The sequence below is a fragment of the Enoplosus armatus genome, chromosome 10 (assembly GCF_043641665.1).
Source record: "Enoplosus armatus isolate fEnoArm2 chromosome 10, fEnoArm2.hap1, whole genome shotgun sequence".
In the NCBI taxonomy this organism is placed as follows: Eukaryota; Metazoa; Chordata; class Actinopteri; order Centrarchiformes; family Enoplosidae; genus Enoplosus; species Enoplosus armatus.
Window position 1 is genome coordinate 4,610,992 of NC_092189.1, and position 21,779 is coordinate 4,632,770.

The following is a 21,779-nucleotide window of genomic DNA, read 5'->3' on the forward strand; positions in this document are numbered from 1 at the left end:
CAGTACGTTTCAAAAGTAAAATTGACGAAGCAATATAAGTCAAATAAATGATGGCTACGTGAAGAAAATGACAAGATGTAATTTTGTAGTATTGATTCAAAGTATTGATTTCAAATGACAAGTCAGCCCGCTTTCCTTAGCAGGTTCCCTTTATTCTCAAGTCCAGGTTATAGGAGTGATCAGAAATTCAGTTTCTGATCCATTGCTACATTTTTAAAAAGCATAATTTACACGGGGTAAATGTGTGTAATGTAAAGTAGTCTCTCTGTAAGCATATTAGAATCACAACATCTGACTAAAAGAACAATTTTAAATACGACAACAAAAATAAAATATAATTTGTGTCTTGACCAATGATTCCATGTGGCTCTCAGTATAACTGGACTCTTCCTGTCTCGCTGTCTCTCTCTTCGCAGATAATAAGGAGTATGATGCCTATCTGTCCTATACTAAAGTGGACCTCGACTCTTTGGGCAGGTCGGTTGCCTCTCTACACATGTATGTGAATTAAACACTGCTTTCTTATCATGCTAACACTGGTTCTTGAACTCACAGTTATCAGTATCAGCTGCATTAAAATCATTTGCTCGATCACGTGCGCTGGACATTAAAGGCTCGTTCATGTTTGAATGTAGATTTTAAACAGCCTCATTAAAGGAAAAGGTAAGCAATTTGGGAAATACGGTAATATACTTTCTTTCTGAGAGTGTGGAGTACGGTTAGCCCCTTATGCATTGCATTTACAGGTGTTCCTTTAACTGATGGCTTTGCATTTGATTTTGAATCTGGAGCCATAATTGTAATTCCCTCCCCAGCAGGACGAGCAGCGATGAGGAAACATTTGCTTTGGAGATCCTGCCGGACGTTTTAGAGAAACATTATGGATACAAGCTGTTTATACCAGACAGAGATCTAATACCCAGCAGTAGTAAGTATCCACTTATCTGACCATCGACCTCACCTACTCCTCTCCTCCTCCCCACACACACACACACACACACACACACTCTCTATGGGCCATTATAGCCCCCAATACCCAGAATTCATCACTCTGTCAGAATAAATTAGAATGAATGCGGATCTTCATCATAACACACTTACAGACAGACACACACACACACACGTCTGTGTGTAATCTCAGGTGAACATCACATGTACCACACACACACACACACACACACAGCACTACACAATATAAACAATGCCTAACCTTAGAGTTGTTTCTCATAGTTCATGTTCTAATATGCCATCTGTCTTTCTCATGTGTAGAGCTCACTTTCACACCCACAAATGCTCACACATACCATACAGGACGCATAGAGTTCTCGCAGCACACCCACACACACACACACACACACACACACACACACCGTTTGTCATCATTTCTGAAGTTATGTGTCACTCTCTGTCCAACTGGAGGGGAAAAATATGACTGTTATTGCTGTTATCTGTCAGTGCTCTGACCTCACAAACACACACACACACACACACACACAGGTGCACACTATTCCATTACTGACACGCACAGAAAGGGGGGAAACGTAAGTCTTCCGGCCATACACATGTAGGCACTCACAATCTATCTCTCTGTCTATCTATCCCCCTACATTTTAATATTATACTAAAATAAACACTTTGAGGATAGTTTGTGCTGGAATGTCATGCTAATGATGTTTTGCAGGGCATGAGGCAAAAGGCAGATAAAATATAGATAAAGTAATATACAGATGTGTCAGTATTCTCAGGACACACACACACACACACATACACACACACACACACACCCCATCCATCATTGTTAAGCTCATCTCTGGCCTTGCTAGCTGCCGGGATGGTGAACGGAGCATTTAGATTGGAACGTAGTGAGGTTCATCTGTTTCATACAACTGTTCAACACATAAAGCCACATTTAAAATCCCAAACACACACTCTTACACAATGCATTAAATGCACACATCTGTCCGTGTCTATGCACATATTTTCTGCCTTCCTGGTTACTTGTACAATAGGGAGGATCATTAAAGCTGCAATAATCAACAATGGACCAAATAACTAGTGATGATGAACTCGCACAGTTCTCATCAGACTCTGCAGTGTCCCTCAGCTCGACAGAACATTTTACCGTCTTTCAGCTCATTGTTTTGGCTGAACAAATATGGTTCCGTCCCACAGCTATCATCAACTCTGATAAGACAGACAAGTTATGGACTAGATGGTGAACATAGTGGAGCCTTTAGCTGAAGAGAGCCAGATATTTCCCTGAAGTACTTGTGGAGACCAGAAACAGAGCTAAAAGGAGTGTGAATATTGGATTTGGACAATGCTAATGTTGCTCTGTGTCTGCGGGGTGTGTAAATAGGTAACTATAGGTAGAAGTGGAAAGAGTTTTTCCTCTAGACTTTACTGCTGATATAGTATTTTTGGTCCAGCTACAAATGCACAACAAATCAGTCTGTGTTTACTTTAATATTTCTTTACTGTTTATTAGACAACGTGACTTCAGGGGAATGAATATGTAATATACCTGCTCATTGCTTTAAAAACATTGTGAAAGCACATTCAGTAGTCTCTGAGGCACCTGGTTAATTCAACTGAAGTGTCAAACTAATGCATGAAATAAAATATTGGGCGTTTCTCCCCTGTGTATTAGCATTTTGTTACCAAAAATCGCATTTCAACTTGTCCTGAAAAAACATCCGAAAAAAATGTAGTTGCTAAAATAACTTCATAATGTGGCTAGAAAGTAACAAACTGATGTGTGTTCTTTGCATTATTTAACATTTTCTTCTCAAATACATAAATAAATTTACTTAAATATGGTTCATAATTCATCGCCATGCTCTACATAGCCTGCCCCTAGCTAAAATGATGCCTCGTCCCAACACACACACACACAACCCCGCATCCTGACAACAGATGAAAAAGTCACATTTCCTCCAAAAATGAGGCTTCCTCTCTGTGCCCTGAAAACATCCGAAAAACAAATGTCCACCGTGCATAACTACACACATAACTCTGTCTGAGCTGCATATGAACTAAAGGTTACGTGGTGGGAGCAACACACTGAATGAGTGAATCGCAGAGACACAGAGAGGGGCCTTTTCACTGCTTACCACAGCCATTGACAGAGCAACACGACGATGCGACCTGAAATACACCATTCAATTATCCACTCCATTAGCCCTCTGAAATTAACAAGAGAGCGAGAAATAAACAACAGGAAGAGAAAGAGGTGGGGACGGGGTCATTGGTTTGTGTTATTTCATTAATTGATTTACATAATCCTCAAAAATAGAGAGCGGGAATAGGAAGTGAAGGGCAGGAAAGAGGTGGGGAGGTTAAGCGTGGAGGAAACAGAGAGAAAGAGAAAGAGAGAGAGAGACGGAAAACCAAACCGGAGAAGAGAAAGAAAGGGACTGAATTCTGGGATGTTCTGTACTATTTGTGCCCCTCAAATTGAGCGTGAAATTGCAATGTGTTGCTGGAGAGTCTCCGTCATTAATTTAGTTAGCAAGTGAAGAGATGGCGAACGAGAGAGAGAGAGGGGGGGGGGGGGGGGGGGTCTGTTGTTCACAGTACACACAGTTTTCAGATGTTTTCTGTAACCACAAATTTGAGAAATAATGAGCAATTCCAGTGACGCACGTTCCAAAAAACATTGAGATGTCACAAACAGATAATTGGAAATGGGACAGTTTGGGAAAAGATATGAGGCAACAGCGCCACAGCGAGGAGGAGAGGAAGCGGTTAAAACTGCTTTTGGCTCTATATTGACTCACACATTTACGCATTCAGTAGCTCTACCTCCCATTTGCTCACTTTCCACATCTCATCACCTGCCCACTCCACTTTCCAGTACCCCAAGTAAAAGCTGATGGTGGTGGATCAGCATGACTCTGATCCCCATTTAAGAGCGGACTTCACTGTCAGAGCCAAAACTCTTGCACAAGCATATCTGTCACTCTACTTTAAACTCCTGTCAGTCATCCCAGTCATTTCTGAACAAAATGAGTTGAAGGATGCTGCCAGCAAAAAGAAGGCAGACACTGTACAGGGAGGTTTTCCCCACATACTGATGTTTAGTGAAAATCTTCCTTTAGAAGCCGTTCTTTCTTTCTTTTCTTGTAATCGTCACTAAATAAAACACTTTTCTCTAGCTCCTATTTTTCTTGTTATTTTTGAGAAACAAATGCACGCCTAAAGGAACAGTTGAGTGAGAAATCTATTTATTCGCTTTCTTTCCAAGTCAGATGAAGAGATCGTTCCCATTCTCATGCTGTGTCATATCTGAGGCTATTAGGAAATACTTGCAGCACATACTTCCCTCTATAACCACAAATTGTTGTTTTAAGGTTACAAAAAATGAGAGGTGCTGGTAGGTGTATTTTTTCAGTTTGGACAGAGCTAGTTTAGCTTTTCCCTCTCTAGCTTTTGTGCTAAGCTAGGCTAACCGCGAGACTCCAGCCCAATGATTAACGCACAGACACGAGGTTCATATCAAGCTTCTCATGTCAGGTCATTTCCCACAACTTTAAACCATTCCTGCAAGTGGCAATATTAAAAGCAAAAGCAGGTTCATCCTGTTTTATCTTACCACACTAATTCAGAAAGATATTATGTACATTTTTCTTTTAAACTTAGTGAAAGTAATAATGACTAAACTGGATGAAACAGCATTACAAATTTCCATTGATTCCATTGGAACTGTTTTTATGTCTAAAAAATTTTGATTTTCACGTGTAAATGATATCTCTCTCGAACTCTTTTCTCGCTCTTTTCAGCTTTAACTGTATCTCCATGTCTCTCTCTCCCAGCCTACATTGAGGACTTGGCTCGTAGCGTGGAGCAGAGCAGACGTTTGATCATCGTTCTGACTCCAGAGTTCGTCGCCAAAAGAGGGTGGAGCATCTTCCAGATAGAGACACGGCTCCACTCCATGCTGGTTACTGGGGAGATCAAGGTATGATTTGTGGACGTAAACAGGTAATACAACAATCTGAGAGATAGGCAAACATGTGTCATCAGCTTTTCTGGCTTGCTTACATTATGACGTGTTCGATGAAGTACTTTGAACAATAAGGAGAGTTGTTCTACTTCTCAAACACCTCTGCCGGTATGTTCCTTTGTCCAGGTGATCATGATAGAGTGTGCAGACCTGAAGAATGTCATCAACTACCAAGAGGTGGAGGCACTTAAACATACAATCAAGGTATACAGAGAGAGGGATGAATAGAGGGAGGCGGGGAAAAAGAAGGGTGCGAACTGAAGGGTGTCATCAGACACCAGGAGACTAAAGCAATAAGATAACTCAAGAATCTCTTCTCTTCTCCTCAGGTCTTATCCATCATCAAGTGGAGGGGTCCTAAGAGCAATGAGCTGTCGTCTAAGTTTTGGAAACAGGTTGTCTACGAGATGCCTGCTAAACGCAGAGAGACGTTGTCCAGACGCCAGGTATACTGCTATTGACAAAACTCTTAAATTCGTTTTTCCATATGTTTTGCAGTTTTACACAATCATGTACACACTGGCACTGTTTGTCTGAGCAAAACCACAAACCTTTACATCAGCTAACAAAAGAAATGGTATAGTAGGAAAGTGCAATTTTACTTTTTTTTTTTTTTTTTTTTGCCAAATCCAACCATAAGTATAAAAGATGAATTTGCATGTCTTAAAGAACACGTACGGAAACCCTTTCCTTCTACTCATGGACCATACACATAGTATGCAGCTACAGGTGTAAAGGAAGAAAAACACTATCTCCATGGCATGTCCAGGAGCCTAGAAAAACATTTCTGTGGAAATCTAGTCTGCATATTTACTTACGCTCCCCTGGGGTGCATACATTCACAACAAACAGATGGCCTTTGAAATGTTTGCTAAATACAGGTAATGTATGAAAATTGGAATCACAATGGGGAGAAATATGTACATGTTTACCATGTGTTAACACCTCAGGCGATGTGTGTCCTGATTAACAAAGAGATGTTCTCCTGCTGTTTGGTGCATTTGCACCCTGCATTTGTCATCTTAATCGTCTTAATGTCCTTCAGTCAAACTTTGTGATGTTTCCTCCTTTAGTTTTGCTCATTAGGCCAGCTGAGAAACTTACACAGTGCCATAAAACTACCATACGTAAAACAACCCCAAATTTCAGGGCTTTGTGAGTTTAAGTGGATAGACATTGACGTGTGATAGTCGCAGTTATTCATGCTTGGAAAGCCTGGTGCAACGCAAAGCCTCTTCAATTTATGGGCCAAGGAACACACTCTCTACCTTGTTGAAAAATTGCACAAGGACACTGAAGAATTAAAGCCATCCATCGTGCTCAGCAACACACAATGAATGACAATTAGGTGCGTTTTGACCCCTCAACCCCTGCTCAAAAATCTCCAACCTTGAAGGATGACACTTTATGGACTGCTCGAATCCATGTGACCTTTGTTTACCTGTCCTAGTTCACTTGGAATTGGACAGTGTCAACCCAAATGAACCAGATATATAACTGCAGCAAAGTGAACAACAAAATGGTTTAGAACAAAGGAAACAAAGGCTACGATTTCACCTTTTTTGTATTTTCGAAACCTCTTTAGACTTTAGTCAGTAACTGAGCCTTTATTCATATCACTCAATGTTTATTTATATACAAATACTAGACGCATTACATGACCTGCACTGATATCAGGTGTGCCATAAGACGTGTGGCAACTGTTGCACTTAAGCGTAATTAGTTTCCAGACTAACTTTCAAGAAATACTAAGTATGATGTTATAATAAAATCCTGAATTGGGTTTTTGATTCTAATCCAAATTAGCTCAATTCACACAATAAAGTGTTATTCTATATTTTTATTCCTGTCAACAAATCTCAAAGGAACAATGTGTCAGTCCATCTTATTAGTTTGAGTTTCCATATCCTGTCTGTGGTAAGCAGCCCTAAGCCTTCACTCCTACTAAACAAATACATCTTCAAAAATGTATAGGTCTATCTATATTTTTTGGGTCTAAATCATTTCCTAAGAATGCTGGGCACATGTCACTGAAACAAGAGCAAATAGTGCTTTTATTGGGGACTATTTTCAGCTGTGGATTAATACACATTTGGTGCTCTAGTAAGTATTTACAGCACCAGGACGACTCTGAGAGGTTGTCTGAAGAAACGTGTGACCCAATGCGGAACAGTGTGGCTCGCTGATGTATTTTTAGTTGTTTTTGGACAGTAATGAGTGTGTTGTGGCACAGAGGAATGTGATATATCAGGATTTACAACAAAGACAATACTCGTTAGTAGGATTCATTCATTGTTGGTTTTGATCTTTTTCGTGCTTTTCATGGGATTTGTTGTTAATAAGAAAAGCATAGAATATCACTAGCCCAACTCTTAACAAGTGTGTTGATTTCTACATTATGATAAAAATCTCAAACATTGCCTGCAAGCTATATAATTGTGTTTCTATGGTAACAGGTGATGGACTCTGGTGAACAGGGCCTCTTTGGTGACCTACAGACCACCGTCTCAACCATTGCCATGACAACCACTTCTGCCTCCTTGGCGCCCCCCAATGAGAATCGCCACGGACATCATCAGGTCAGCTGTTGCATGTGTATCACTTTAAAGTGACGTTGTTCTTCAGGCTTGGTGTTTCTTAAACTAGTGGTCTCAGGTGGTAATGGCCCCAGTGCAAGATTTTTTGCATGTGAGACGCATCATGCAAACACACACACACACACACACACACACACACACGGTGTATACATGCCTACTGTCAAATCTTTTACAGGTTAGATTTTTGTCAGGCTTACACAGTAGACATTAATTAGGCTAACATATCATCTACTCTAATATTGAGGAGGGGTGTGTTAGGTTACAGGATTTAAGGCATGTAGCTGTGATCAAAGTTCAAAACTGACTTTTTTAAACCAAAATTATTTAAACTCCTAACTGCTCCAGAAAAGAAAAAAAAAAAAGAAAAGAAAAAAAGATTGAAATTTTTTTTTTTACACAAAACTTCATTCTAGTCAAGCACCGACTTGAGTCACGCAACAAATTTTCATCGGTTGGCTGCCAATCCGACCACACCCCACCAAAATAGCCTACTCCCCTACTGTGTATCCAAAAATGGAAAGAAAGGAAAATGTAACAGCATTTATGTAGGTGGGTCTTAGTGCAGCCACACTAGCTGCACTGCCTATATTTCCGCTACTGTCTGACACCACATTTAAAAAACCCAGATTGAACTGTGGAGTTTTGGTGGTTAAAGCTCAGACTATCAGACTGGATCCAAAAATTAGATTGTTCTTCTCACTTTAGGCTCTTGCAGAAAAAGAGGTCCTAGCTTCATTGACTTTCAACACTTTACAGTTTATGTTTTTGCTGTTGCTTGTTTTCACAGTTCATCCAGGAATTAAAGGAAAGTCTGAAAATCTCTTCAGAATGTCGGTATTAAGAACGTAAGGCTTAAATGGCTCTTGGAATAAAACTTTAGGTGATAAACGTTAACAGAAAGTCATGTTTTCTCGCCACAGGTTGCCTTGGCGACAGAGATCCCCGACTACAACCAGATGACCTTGCCGCTGGGTGGCGGTCACACTGCTACAGCAGCCCAAATGAGGCATTTCTGCCGCAGCTATGAGTTCCAGCTTCCCCCACCGCCTTCCTCCCTGTCGCCTCCCCTCCCACCTCCCTCCACCGTGCAGTTTTCCACCCTGGGTCCTGGGGGGCGCCACGTCTATTGCAACATCCCCATGACACTGCTGAATGGACAGGTGGGATAAAAGACAGAACCGCTTTTTTTTTGTTTTTGCAGTTTGTAGTTTCTAGCATCCATCTACACAGTGTATCCTTTCCATGCTATTGTTTATGTGCATGTACTCAGAGTTTTATCACATTAAAAATAAAACCCCTCTTTTCTCCCCAGGGGTTCAGAGCAGTTCACTGGGGAACAAGAGGTCTGTTTGGATAAAAGAAAATGTAGAAAGAAAATAGTGTCTTCATATTAACCTATAATATTTATTTATTTCAACAGACTGGGAAATAGCTCTCATATGCAGTATAGTTGTCATAAGTGAGGCATGCAGTAGTACTGTATATACTGTAGAACGCAGCCCGTTTTCTCTTTTTAATAGATGTTTTGCTAGGAGTTGTGGCGTGGGGGAGATATTTGCGAATAACTGCTCTGCTGTGTTTTTTGCAGGTGCCTCAGAGCAGTACGCTTGGGAAGAAGCCAGAACTCCACCTGAACAGCACCTTCGTACCGCTCACCAGCAGAGAACTAAGCTCTGACATCTGGTAGGAGGACTGCTCAACTGGTACTGGATTACAGACCGGTTCACAGACTGCTTTTACCCTGGCTTTGGACACGGGATAGACTGGTTGGTCGACTGGTTTTGACTGTTTTTTTGGACTGTGTACAGCCTTGGTTTTCAGGAGGGACTGCTTGTGGACTGCCTGCAGACTAGTTTTGGGCCACTTCATCCCATGCTGTGAACAAAGGACTGCTTAAAGACTGTATAAGCCTTGGATTCACAATGGTTAGGTATACTGGCCACAGACTGCTTCCAGACAGAAGGATTCACATTATAAAACTGATTGTACACTGGTTTTGGACCTACCAAATGGTTACAGACTGATACAAACTGATATGTAAGACGACCATTGGAAAGATGACTATACAACATGACTGGTCATACGCATTTGACTGGTGCAGAGAGTTTGTAGACAGGTATGGACATGTGGATGTAATGAACTGGAAAAGTCAATGAAAAGGTCCAGGATACTTAAAGAGTGAGTATCCACAGACAGGGGAGCTCCATTTGTCGAACAAGCAGCCAAGCTCGCACGCATAGATGTGTTCCCGGAAAATCAGTTGATTTGTCAGCTGCTCAACTACTCGGAAATTTTAGGTCCACTGAAAAACAAAAGTAGCGAAATCTCGGAATGTCAGTCGATCTTCTACCTAGCTGAGCGCTCAGTATATCGGCCTACCTGTTGACTAGGTGGCTTGGCAGGCAGACTTCAAGCAATGATTTTTGGAATACCAGTCCACCTTAAAACAACGAGTCAACCTCTTGAAATACAATTCCTGGCTGGCTAGCAAGCTAGCAAGCTTGCTACCTGGTTTGGTTGTTAGAAGCTAAAATGGTTGACTTAAAAGAAATGGATTCCAGCAAGAATATCAAGATCAGAAGTGATGCGTAAAGCAATTGCTGGACTTAATTACTGAGAAAGCACGGTTATCTGGTGTGTATGGAAACATAGCTACTAGCTGACTAAAAGGCTAGTTACTTCTTGAGCTAAAAGGCACCATGAGACTGCAAAGCAGCCAGCTCATCACCTTGTGACCCAGTAATCAGCAACTAGTCAACTCATCAAGAGGTGAACTGGCCAAGAGGTGACCAAACAATATTTTACCACCAAGCTAAAAGCATAAAAGACTTGGATTTTTCTATTTGCATGACCACCCATTTAGATAAAAAAGAATAATCAAATAAACATAGATAAAAGAGTAAATGACACAATCATTTCTCGCAGCCTCTTTTAACACAGAGGAGAATAAACGTCTTATGTTGATACAGTATATTTGTTTTCTGTCCGACCATGAAGTAATGCTAAAAACTGATAAAGGGAAAAAAGGAGGTGTCCCTCCAAAAACATTCTTATTATTTATTTTCTTCTGCTTTATTTAAGAATTCTATCCTTCTAGAAGGTCGGTGAATTGTTTTGCCAGGCTTTGTTTTTAATGTTTGTTTGTTACAATAATCTCTGTACAGCTTCCATAACTTATGCATAGACCTATACATGACAGTGATTTGCTCCCTACAATTTCTGTTAACACCCACATTAAGTGTGTGAGATCCAGAGCCCTCTTTCCATCAGTGGATGGAAGGAAGGATGGATGCTCATGGCAGTACGACCCTGCTAACGGACTGATGTCTTGAACCGGTTACTCTGGAATACAGACCACTACCAGTCAGCCAACGGGGGGCTTCACTGCATACAAAGCCAGACTCCAAGCTGAACCAGACCACATTCTTCTTTGTGAGCTTTAAGAAACCAAGATTTATTACCATAATATTTAAGCAAAGTGAATAATGTTTTGAATTTACACAGAGGTACTGTCATTGTCTTATTAGAACCAATGAATTCTGGATATTTGAGATTGTTTGATACAATAATTAATAATTTGAGTTGTTATATTCGATGGCAATATACAGTATAGTGGTTGTCTTCTGATTTCTGCTCATTTCTTTTGACTATTCTTTGGATATGTTGGTTGAAATAATTTAACTGAGAGCAAATAAAAATCATATGAGTTGTTTTCTACATTTTGGATGCCTGTCGTCTGACGCAACTGTTATTTCTTCTTTCCTCTGCTTCTTCCCCACTTTCCCGTTGTCAGTTTTCATTTTCTATTTTTCGCTTAACCAGACTCTCTGCAAGCTGTTTCCTCATTTATTCTCTTCAACTGTCGTCTTCCTCACGTGCTTCTCCCACACTCCTCTTTAACATTTATCTGTGACTCCAAGCCCACTTCCTCTTCTCTAATTTTGATTTCCTAATAACTCTGCTGGTCGTAATGGTGGCATTCTAAAACCTTCAGTTCACATTAGGGGAAACAGACTCAGGCTCTTTCACACTAAAACCAGTTTCACGCTCTGCTGGGCTAATCTGAGCTTGACTGAATTGAGGTACAGTGAGTTGAATAGGATTTGAGTTGTGTTGAGTTGGGATTGCCAAGTGCTGCAGTGAATAGAAACAAATGAAAGAAGAAATTTAAAATGTAGGCAATAAAACTCTCAAGACATCTCAGCAAACCAAATCAGTATTAATAAAGTAATAAATAAACATGCTAAAAATACAGCAAACTGAGATAGTAATTGCATGTTATTACTAGGGCTGTACCTGACTCAGAATCGTGTCCGTCGAAAGGGATTTGGCAGTTCAATACGAATATTCGACCATGCGTTCCTATTTTTTCTCCATACAGACTATCGAGCAACGTTTTATTAAACTGACACATTTTTGAATGTTGTTCGGCGGGACGTTCAGGGTGACAGCGGCATTCAGTAATATAGTAAACAAGCCAAGTTAGCCCTCCGAGCTAATGCGTGCTAATGGCGGATCAGAAATGTGCAACACCAGTTTTTTTTTTTTTTCACTAGATATCAAACAAAAACCAGAGACTGTATCGCATTAAGTTGCTGTGACCTTTAAACTCACCACTTCTAAGCAGAACCGGGCAGCTGCCTCCGGATTTACCGAAGTTACCTTGTTCCATAGGACTCGTTAAGAGAGTGGTTCCAATTCAAATCTATTCAAATCTATATTTATACTAGTGGATGTTGTATTTCTGGACTGGCTGCTTATCATCAAATAGCATTTGAGGAAGTAAAATGTGAGTTCAAAAGTTCATGGCCACAGGTCTCCCAGATGCACTAAACAAAAGCATATAGTGTACATTCCCACAGTAGAGAAACTTTAAGCTGCGGTGGATCAGTTTCTATTCCACTGAAGTGTAAAAGCCTTTAGCATTTTCGGTTGACAGTCAAACTGCAGGATGGTAACTGCAAAGGTTTGACTCGGCACGTCATCAGAGGAAATAAATGAGGACAGTCTGGTCGGCGGTTTGTCTCTGCTAAATACACATGTAGACACTAAAGACTTTGAAGCAGCAAAACCGCAAAAAACAAGAAATAAATAAACTTTTTCTCCTCTTGAACAGGTTGTGTCTAAGGTGGGCCCATGCTTGACTCCGATGGTGGCTGAAAACCATTCTGCTGTTTTTGTAGCTGTCATTTTCTTCCTTCATAGAGTTGTAGCTTTACCAGATGGTAAGAATGCCTGATTTGTCCAACGTATAAATGGATCAGACGATAACTTTTCAAGCTGGCCTAACTCAGGTGCATTAAGAAATGCAGGCGCTGTTATGCTGGTTATCCCTGTGGTGTGAGGTCTGCTGAGAACAGTTGACAGGCGCCATCTCTGTGCTCCGTTTGATGTTATTGTACTGCAGACGACCGACTTTGTCTCCTAGAAATTATGTTTGAACACTACCCATGTGTTTGGCAAATTACATTTTGTCAGGAAATATTTTCCATTGAGGGAAACAAGGGGTCTTGACACTGGAAAGCGAGGTCCATGTCTGTCAAGGTCAGGTAACACTTTGGTTAGGTTCGAAAAAGACTGTGCTGTGCTGTGAGTTCCCAAACAGAACCTTCACAACACTACCATGATAGCAGCTCTGAGGCTGAATGCTAACATTGGCCTGCTAGCATGCCCACAATAACAATGCTAACATGTTCATATTTGGCAGGTATAATGTTTACCATGTTCACCATCTTACTTTAGCATGTAAGCATGCTAACATTTACTTATTAGCACAAAACACAAAGTACAGCTGAGGCTGATGGGAATGTCATTAGTTCAGCAGGTACTTTGGTCATAAACCAAAGTAGTGGACAAACTGAAGGTATGACCTGATGAAGGCGCTACAGGAAAAGTCAGGGGATCACCTAAGTGGTAAAAAAAAAAAAAAAAACTATCCAGAGGAGAACACGAATGTGTGTACCACATTTCATGGCAATCCATCCAACAGTTGATGAGTTATTTTCCTTAAAGTAAAAAATGTCAACTTCATGGTGGTGCTAGGAGATCAGGGGATCAGTGGGTCATTAGGATTCATTGTCTGGTGACCATGGATGGTGACTTAGTTCATTCAAAATTGCAGTTTTTCTTTTGACCTTAAATAAAAAACGAGATGTCATAATTGCTATCAAAGTTTGTAGTATTATGACAGAAGCGTCAACAACAAGGATAAAATGACTCATCTGACACTAGTATTCAAACAAACAATAAACCCTCACCTAATGCATGGAGGACTTCAGCTACATGAGGCCTCAGCTATGTAGATCTGATATAAATGTCTGTAGCAAGAGAAACAAGCCAGCAGAACAGAAGCTTACGTGTTCAAGTAAAGGCTTTCGAAAGGTTTCGTAACCTGAGCTCCCAAAGTAAGTTTCATATAGCTTCACATCCAGTGAGCCACTATTATATCACTCATGAACCACACACACACACCACTCCATGTATTTATCATGCATTTATCAAGAAATATGTGTGCAACCACATTTTGTCTTATCAGTAACACTTCTTGGAATATAGACAGCACTCATACATCACAGATATCATCATTGCACAAAAAGGAAATGTTCCATTTCTATGTCTATGTCTTCAAAAGTGGGAGAAACACAGCCTTGAGAAAATCCACCAGTATTTCCAACACACAGACTAATACCACAAAACAGCTTAATCAAGTTTACTCACTGCTGTTTGTAAACACGTTTTGAATTCTGATTTCTTGAGATGTACACAAACTTGTGTTTCTCATAATTTAGCCCAACTGCAACTACAGTGGCTGAACTGTAATAGATTTGTTCCCCCAGTGCTAAAGAGAGAACACTGCAAGGAGGATGTATGCATCTAAAACTATTATTTATGCTTATTTTATGTAAGAAACCTCTGTTTATTTCATTTGCTCCCGTTTGCTGAGAGTTCTCTATTGCTTCTGCTTGCTGTGTTAACACAAACGCAACGCTTCCTCTTGTCTGTCTCACATTAAAAGCCTTCCACCTGTTCAGGCTACATACAGTAGATCCCTTCCCTTCGCTGGAATGCTTTTATTGTGAAACGTCAGCGAGAAGTGACTCCTCTTCAGTCTCTCTCTCCCTCCCTCTCTCTCTCTTCCTCTCTCAAAACAAGAGGCAGGTGACCGCCCACCCGGAGTCTGGTTCTGCTCGTTTCTGCCTGTTATAAGGGTTAAAGGGAGTTTGTCTTTGCTTCCTTGCCACTGTCGCCGAGTGCTTACAAAGGGTACGGTCTAGACCTGCTCTGTATGAAAAGTGCCCTGAGATAACTTCTGTTATGATTTGGCGCTATACAAATAAAATTGAAGTGCTGAAAATATGAAGCATTGGTGTACTGACTTAATGAAAGTTGTTGAAATAGTGAGGAATTTACCATGCGACTCAGTATAGAGGCACGGGGGATGTTGTGTTTGATCCTCTTTTTCAATGGCCTTTATTTAATTGAACAGCTTTTAGGTAGGAATGGTTTGGAACCCACAATATCAATTGATCAAAGAAATCAGTGAATTTGAAGCCAAATCAAAACCCATTTCCTGAAAATGAAGCAAATGTTTTAATTGAGCCACAACAAGTGCAGCAGTAGACAAATTCAGTCGCCTGTTGTACAATAATAAGATCTATAAGCAACACAGAGGAGAATAGAGGGAGTGTTGCCTTTTTTAGGGTGGTGCAATAACGACTGAGTCACCGGGAATGCATGTTGAGTCATGTCTCCACGTAAAGCGCATTCACTAGGCTCTTCAACTGTTATCGTGAGGCACATCCAACACTAGCATTCGTATTTCAACTTTGTAAAGCAGATAGGCACATGTCGTCACTTGTGTTTTTCTCCGAGCAGCGTGCTATCTGTCTCTGCTCGGGAAAAAAAAGGCCCTCATGTGCTCCTCTACCACACCACCACAAACCACAATGCAGTCAGAGAGCTAGACATATAGAGTAACATCCTCATTCTTACCTGCGGTCTGTCTGTTAGCTGGCTGGAGCCATCACAACAGTCAGCTTCGGAATCATCCTCTTCCCCTCAAAATGCGGGAGAACTCTGCTCCCAAATGGTAAGTCCAGATTTTAATTCAGTTTACTCGAAATGTATTGACGCCAAAGGGTCACACAGTGAAGTCCCAGGCTCAGTGTGGTTCTCTAATGTGAAAGACTTTATAAGAAATATCGCAGGCTATTATTAAAATGGATCAGTGCGATTGCAGTGGAGGCTGCCCTAGAGCATTGGAACATTAGAGCTGCTAATTGATGAGCGTTGTGCACATCATATCTGACTATGTCACTGTAATGTTTAGTCTAAGTATTCAACAAGAAAAGCAATATTATTTTGTAATGTCAGCACTACTAATGATTCATTTTAACAATGTTATTTGATTTTGTTACGTCCATGTTTTTCTTTTTTTTTTTTTTGGATATAATCACATCTATATAAAGGGAAAAAAAAACATTCAATCAATTTGATTTTGCTTTTTTCACTGGCTTAGATAAACGCGTAATTTCCCCTAAATATATGTCATAAAAGCACCTATAAAATCTCCTTTTTCAGTGACCTAAATCGGAAGTTTTGCAAATTCAATTGTGCAGATAGTCTCATGTGAACTCTCAGACAACATCGGGTGATGACAAAAAGCTCTACAGGTCCTTTGTAAAACAATGTAGAGACATAGCTTTGGATAATACATAGGAAAGCCCATAAAAGGTTGGGGTGCAATTACATTGAGATTGTTCAGTATATATTGATATCTCTATTAACAGATTAATTCCACATGCGCAGTATTATGGCCCAAAAACTGTGTCAGTTACTCCTGTAAGTTTGAATACATGTGGAACATGCAGTTGCTACCGCCTGTGAGTTTTAACATTGAGATCAGTGTTAGTGTTGTTGTAATGACAGAGGTCATATTAGTTTATATAGGGTTAGGGTTAAAAATTGAGATCACTGTTAATGTCTAACTTCGGAGTTTTCTTCTGTTGAAAGACTCACCACAAATTCAGTCGACTTCAACAAACAGACAAACAAGAGTCACATGACAGGAAAATGAGCATCCGCAGTGGGTTGCTCAATATTAACATTAAAATCTTTTTTTATTTGTAATGAAAGAGAGACAATTTGAGACATATTTGTGAAATTTCGACGTGTTTCCCACAGTTTCACTTTGAACATGTGATGCAGCCTTTCCATAACGGACATGCTCATGACTTACAGCATCAATGACTATCAATAAACAAATATGTCGAATTTTTAAAACACAGAGGTTCGGACAAGGTTTGTTTTGTGTATGATTTCGGTGTCTGTTTCCATCTGGAGCTCATATTCAGTATGCTGTAATGGGAGCTGATTCTGTTGATTGATTGCTGTATACACCATGAAGGCTATGTAGTGAATATATACGTGTGTGTGTGTATATAGAGAAGCTTGTAAAGCATGTTCAGTAAAATAGGCAACACATTAATATGTGCAATGTGTTAGCACACGTCCCACCTTTCTCTAAAAATGTTTTAGTGCTTGCAGTAATTCTACTGCAGTTTGTGGTCGTGATAGTTTCTGATGGATGCAGATCTTAATGGAGACTGCTTCCTTTGCTCTAAACAATTGCACATAAATCCCAGCTAATGAGGAGCTGCTACATGACTGGGCAAGGAAGAGAGAATATTAGCAAAGTGCTTCCTAAATCCAATCCAGTAATGGATAGTAAAGTGCTTCTGATATGCTGTTAAGGGCCATTACAGATGTCCATTTTCACTTTTGTCTTGACAGTGAAAAGACTCCATGGACGAGAGCTAGACGATGGTTTTGTTGTTTGATGGCATTCCTCATGATGGGAACTTTACTGGTCATTTTTAATTCAAGCCCCCAAGTGTCGTGGCCTTTTAACTTTTGGACGACGAGGTCAGTTGGCAGTGTAAGTATGTTCCACGTGTCGTCTCGACAAAAAAAAGGCAGCTATCAAAACGTGAAACGTGAAATGCACCTGTACTGTTTTTCCTGTGAGAAAAGTCATGAAGATGAGTCATCTGCAGCAAGACATCACTGTTAACGTGACGTTTCTTTTCTCTTTTCATTTCACCGTGCTGCCGTTGCCTTGTTTCTTTTCAACACAGCCTGTTCAACATTCAGCCCGTAAAATTAACAAGTTAAGTTAAGAAGTTACGTTACTTGTTACATTATTATCGTTACTCAGCACATTTCCGACACAAATCCTAATTCCTTATACTGACGCGCCACACATTCTGCATTCAACACACGTAGAAATGGAAAAGAGGATTTCACAAGCTGCCAGTTTGGAGGTATTGACCAGCGAATTAGCTTAACGTTAGCAGGGATATCAGTAAGCTAGCTGTCCAAGTCCTCAACTCGGAACAAAACCAGGTGATTCCTGAATGGAGGCTTAGCAGTGGGTGACGTTAGCTCGCCAACTAAGAACACACAACGTATAATCACATGTGTACTACTGTAATGTGTTATTAATAAATCTACTTCAAATATGTACAGACACAAGAGGAAAAAGGCGATAGTTGCTAGCTAGCTAAAGCTAACATCCGCGCCGGTCGGATACGTTGGTCCAGCGGTCGTATCAGTCAATAGACACGTGTAGACAAGTTAAGAAGAAACAAACAATGATAAATCTTGTACCATTGCGGGGCAACACTCAAAAACCACCAACCTCTTCCGCTTGCACAGATCCCAGCTGCTGACTACATTGTGGCATACCCACACCAGTACCGTTTCCTACTGGACGAACCCAACAGATGTCAGCAGGAAAGGCCGTTCTTGGTTCTTATGATCCCAGTCGCAGCGCACAACAAAATGGCCCGGGACGTAATCCGCAACACGTGGGTCAAAGAAACCACAGTGCTGAATCGAGTGGTCAGCCATTACTTCCTGCTGGGACAGTCCAAAGCGGAAGATGGGACAGAGCCCCTTGAGGAGCAAGTGAGTTGATTCATTTTTGAAATTACTGAGTTCTCTTTCCTTATCCCTTTCAACCGTCAAAAAACATGGGGGGGATCCAAGCGCATTTCTGTTCCTGCTGTTTGCAAAATGAACAAGCCAACATTTCAGTGGATGAGAACAGGACAGTAAAATTAGGTGAGATTTTTTTTACCTTTTGCCGTCCTCCGCGACGGAATTTCCTCCCACAAGGAGAAAACATGGGCGATCTGGACAACGAGACGCTAAAAAGATCTCTCTTTTTTTTTTTTTAGACAAACAAAAACAAGGAATACACAAGTGCAGTTCTCCTTTGTTCATGTTCATGTTGGGAATTAATTAATGACCTCACGTCTTGGAGGGAACATTAACTTTACGTTTGCAATAGAATGTAAAGAGAAAGCTGCATTTTATGGCTAACATTACATGCATTACTAGAATAATTACATTAGATAATATATATTGTATTCGATTCTTGGTTGTAAAGAATACAACCGTCACCATAGCAACAGTCAGCTGTTTGTTTGTTTTTCCCGTGCCGTCAAGAAGGTCTGTGTCTGCTGTGAATACATTAGGGCTGCTGGATGTGTAAATAAGCACTTGTTTCCAAGTTTCAAGTGGCAAAAAAACAAAAAATCTGTTCATTACTGCTTTAAAGTCTCCTCTCTCTCCTACTTCAGATGATACTGGAAAGCAAGATACATCGGGATATTCTGCAGAGTGACTTCCTGGACAGTTACAATAACCTCACCATTAAAACCATGGTCATGTTCGAATGGCTCAGCTCCCACTGCCCAAACACCTCCTACGCCATGAAGGTCGACTCGGATATGTTCCTTAATGTCCACAACCTTGTTGACATGCTTTTGAAAGCCCCCCGGCATCTCTACATGACAGGAATGGTAGTAAGGGATGCTTCTGTTCTTAGAGACCATAACTCAAAGTGGTTTCTGCCCATTTCTGCCTTCCCTGACTCTACGTACCCACCGTATGCCCTGGGAATGGGCTATGTGTTCTCACTGGATCTACCCAAGAAGATAGTGGAGGCGTCCGCACACGTTAAAGCAGTTTACATTGAAGATGTGTACGTGGGACTGTGCATGAAACATCTGGGAATCACCTTAACAGATCCTCCTCATCATGGTTTGTTTAGGACAACGATACCTTATCTGCCAAGCAGCTGTTACTGGTCCTCTGTCATTACAACAATACTCCAGAACTCTATCCAGCTCTCAGATGTTTGGGGAACATATCAGACTCAAGCACAAAGTGGCTGTTAAACACTTCTGAATGTGCCTTATGAAAACTGTGACTGTTTTAAAGTTGCACCCTCTGACTGTGTAGCCCTGTTGTGCAATACCGCTGTTCCAATCCCCCTCTCTTCACAACATAACAAGTTGTTGCCTTGATGGGGTTTTTTTCTGTTTTTTTTTTTTTATCTTTGAAGTATGGAAGGGACTTTTCATGCCAAAACAGAGATCCGGAGACAGATATGCATTTTGAAGCTGAGCAAAATGTGTTCATATTTTAGGTGTCTGCAAAGATTGCACAAATTGTAATTGTAAGTATATAGTAATTTCACAGATCATTTAAATTCATTTTTAATCTTTTTTTTTTTTTTTAAAGATTTCAGGACAAAGAGCAGCTTTTAAAATTGCCCCCGCGGCCGTGCAGCTTACATGTCCAGCACACAGAATTAGTTACCAGCTACCACACCGCGAAACGATTGGAGTTGTCGGCACTTCAGCTAGCTATAATGGCATGAAGAAAGATGACGATTTGTCTGCAGGGTCTAAGATCAGCACAACATGTGCGTGACAGACTTTCACCACTGAAACTTCATTTACAAGAGGAAGAGGCGTCGCATACTCCTGCGCTGCAGGGGAGAATGAATTTAACCTCACACACAGACACGGTGTGCTGCAAAACACCTGTTGTAGTCACCACGGCCCTGGAATCATCTGCTTAAGCTCAACATTAATGGAACATAATGTACAGTGATGTCAGGAATAGCAGATCCTGTACTACACCCTGCTAAGTCCACTGTCTTTCAGTGCAGAGCAGCTTTATCTTCTGTTAGCTGGCTAGGCTAGCTGTAACCAAAATATCCACCAGCAACATAACTTGTGTCATACATGTGGTGGCATCCTCGGTTGTAAGCAACAAGAACATGCTTGCATCGCTGAATATGATGTGAGCAAGCACGTTGTCATTGTTTTGAACAACGGCTAATTTCCACACGTCATGTGGAATAAACTGCTTTGGTTGCTCGTCATAGTTTCAACTAAAAGCATGTGTGTGTTGCCCACAGACAGATCTTTGCTCTACTGAATTAAAGTGAAATTGTGCCGGTACTAGTGGTGTCCTATCTTAGATAACGTGTCCTGGCGTGACTGTACGTTCTGTATTTTTGAAAATAAATTCATGAGGAGTACAGTAACAATCGTGCAACTAGTCCTTTTTGAAGTAATTAAACACAGTACATTCTTTAGATTCGTATGCAGTTGTATATCAAATGAAATGTGCTTGTAGGTTTCAACAAAACCAATTGAAAATACACTTTGCGCTTGTCATTTTTGGTTTTATGTGAAATGTCTGGACGTCTCTTGAATGGTTTGCCATGGAATTTGGTGAAAATATTCAATGTCCCCAGAAAATGAAGTGATGTCTTTTTGACTTTTCATGTAACGCCACCAGCAGGTCAGTGTTTTTATTTCTTCTTTACCTCATTTAGCTGCCGAATGACAGATAAAGCTATCTACTGTTCACATCAGTTAAGCCTGCAGCCTTTAAAAGGAAATCACTCAATAAGCTGTCAGAGTTTCAATAATTTTAAAATACAATATAACTGTCAAATTGAAAAATTTGACAGTGGATGTTTATTTAGGACTTTTCCCAACATAATTATTTCATGTCTTGAATATATACATTTATATTAGATTTGTAAATGTATGACTTGTATAATCTGAGAATGTTCAAGTATTTTCTAAAATGTACCCTCCCCAGCTGAGAAAGTACACTGCTGGATCTTTCATTTGGGCCCTGGGATGTAAAAGTTGAAGAATCTCTCATACAGAAACAGAGAGGGTATAGCGCAATATGTGTGAGACGTTTCCAAAAATGAGAAGTTATGCCTCTCTGTGCTCTAACTTACATGACTTCCTCCTGATAGCGTGTTTAATCCTGTCAAAGTTGTTGTTACAGTAGCAGTC

General features: G+C 40.5%; 2 protein-coding genes across 2 annotated transcripts in view; both read left to right on the top strand.

The window, feature by feature from the left end:
* Positions 1-9,289, top strand: part of il1rapl2 (interleukin 1 receptor accessory protein-like 2) — a 293,650-nt gene extending 284,361 nt beyond the window's left edge. The window contains exons 10-17 of the mRNA XM_070913223.1: positions 417-477; positions 816-928; positions 4,815-4,960; positions 5,132-5,209; positions 5,335-5,451; positions 7,462-7,584; positions 8,523-8,762; positions 9,191-9,289. Of these exons, the coding sequence (XP_070769324.1) occupies positions 417-477; positions 816-928; positions 4,815-4,960; positions 5,132-5,209; positions 5,335-5,451; positions 7,462-7,584; positions 8,523-8,762; positions 9,191-9,289 (977 nt within the window). The remainder of the gene's footprint in view (positions 1-416; positions 478-815; positions 929-4,814; positions 4,961-5,131; positions 5,210-5,334; positions 5,452-7,461; positions 7,585-8,522; positions 8,763-9,190) is intronic.
* A 6,327-nt stretch (positions 9,290-15,616) lies between these two features.
* LOC139291227 (beta-1,3-galactosyltransferase 1-like) lies at positions 15,617-21,010 on the top strand. The gene is made up of 4 exons (XM_070913194.1): positions 15,617-15,691; positions 17,395-17,539; positions 18,319-18,570; positions 19,248-21,010. The coding sequence occupies exons 1-4, from the start codon at positions 15,666-15,668 to the stop codon at positions 19,845-19,847; spliced, it is 1,023 nt and encodes a 340-aa protein (XP_070769295.1). The 5' UTR covers positions 15,617-15,665; the 3' UTR covers positions 19,848-21,010.
* The last annotated feature ends 769 nt before the right edge of the window (positions 21,011-21,779 follow it).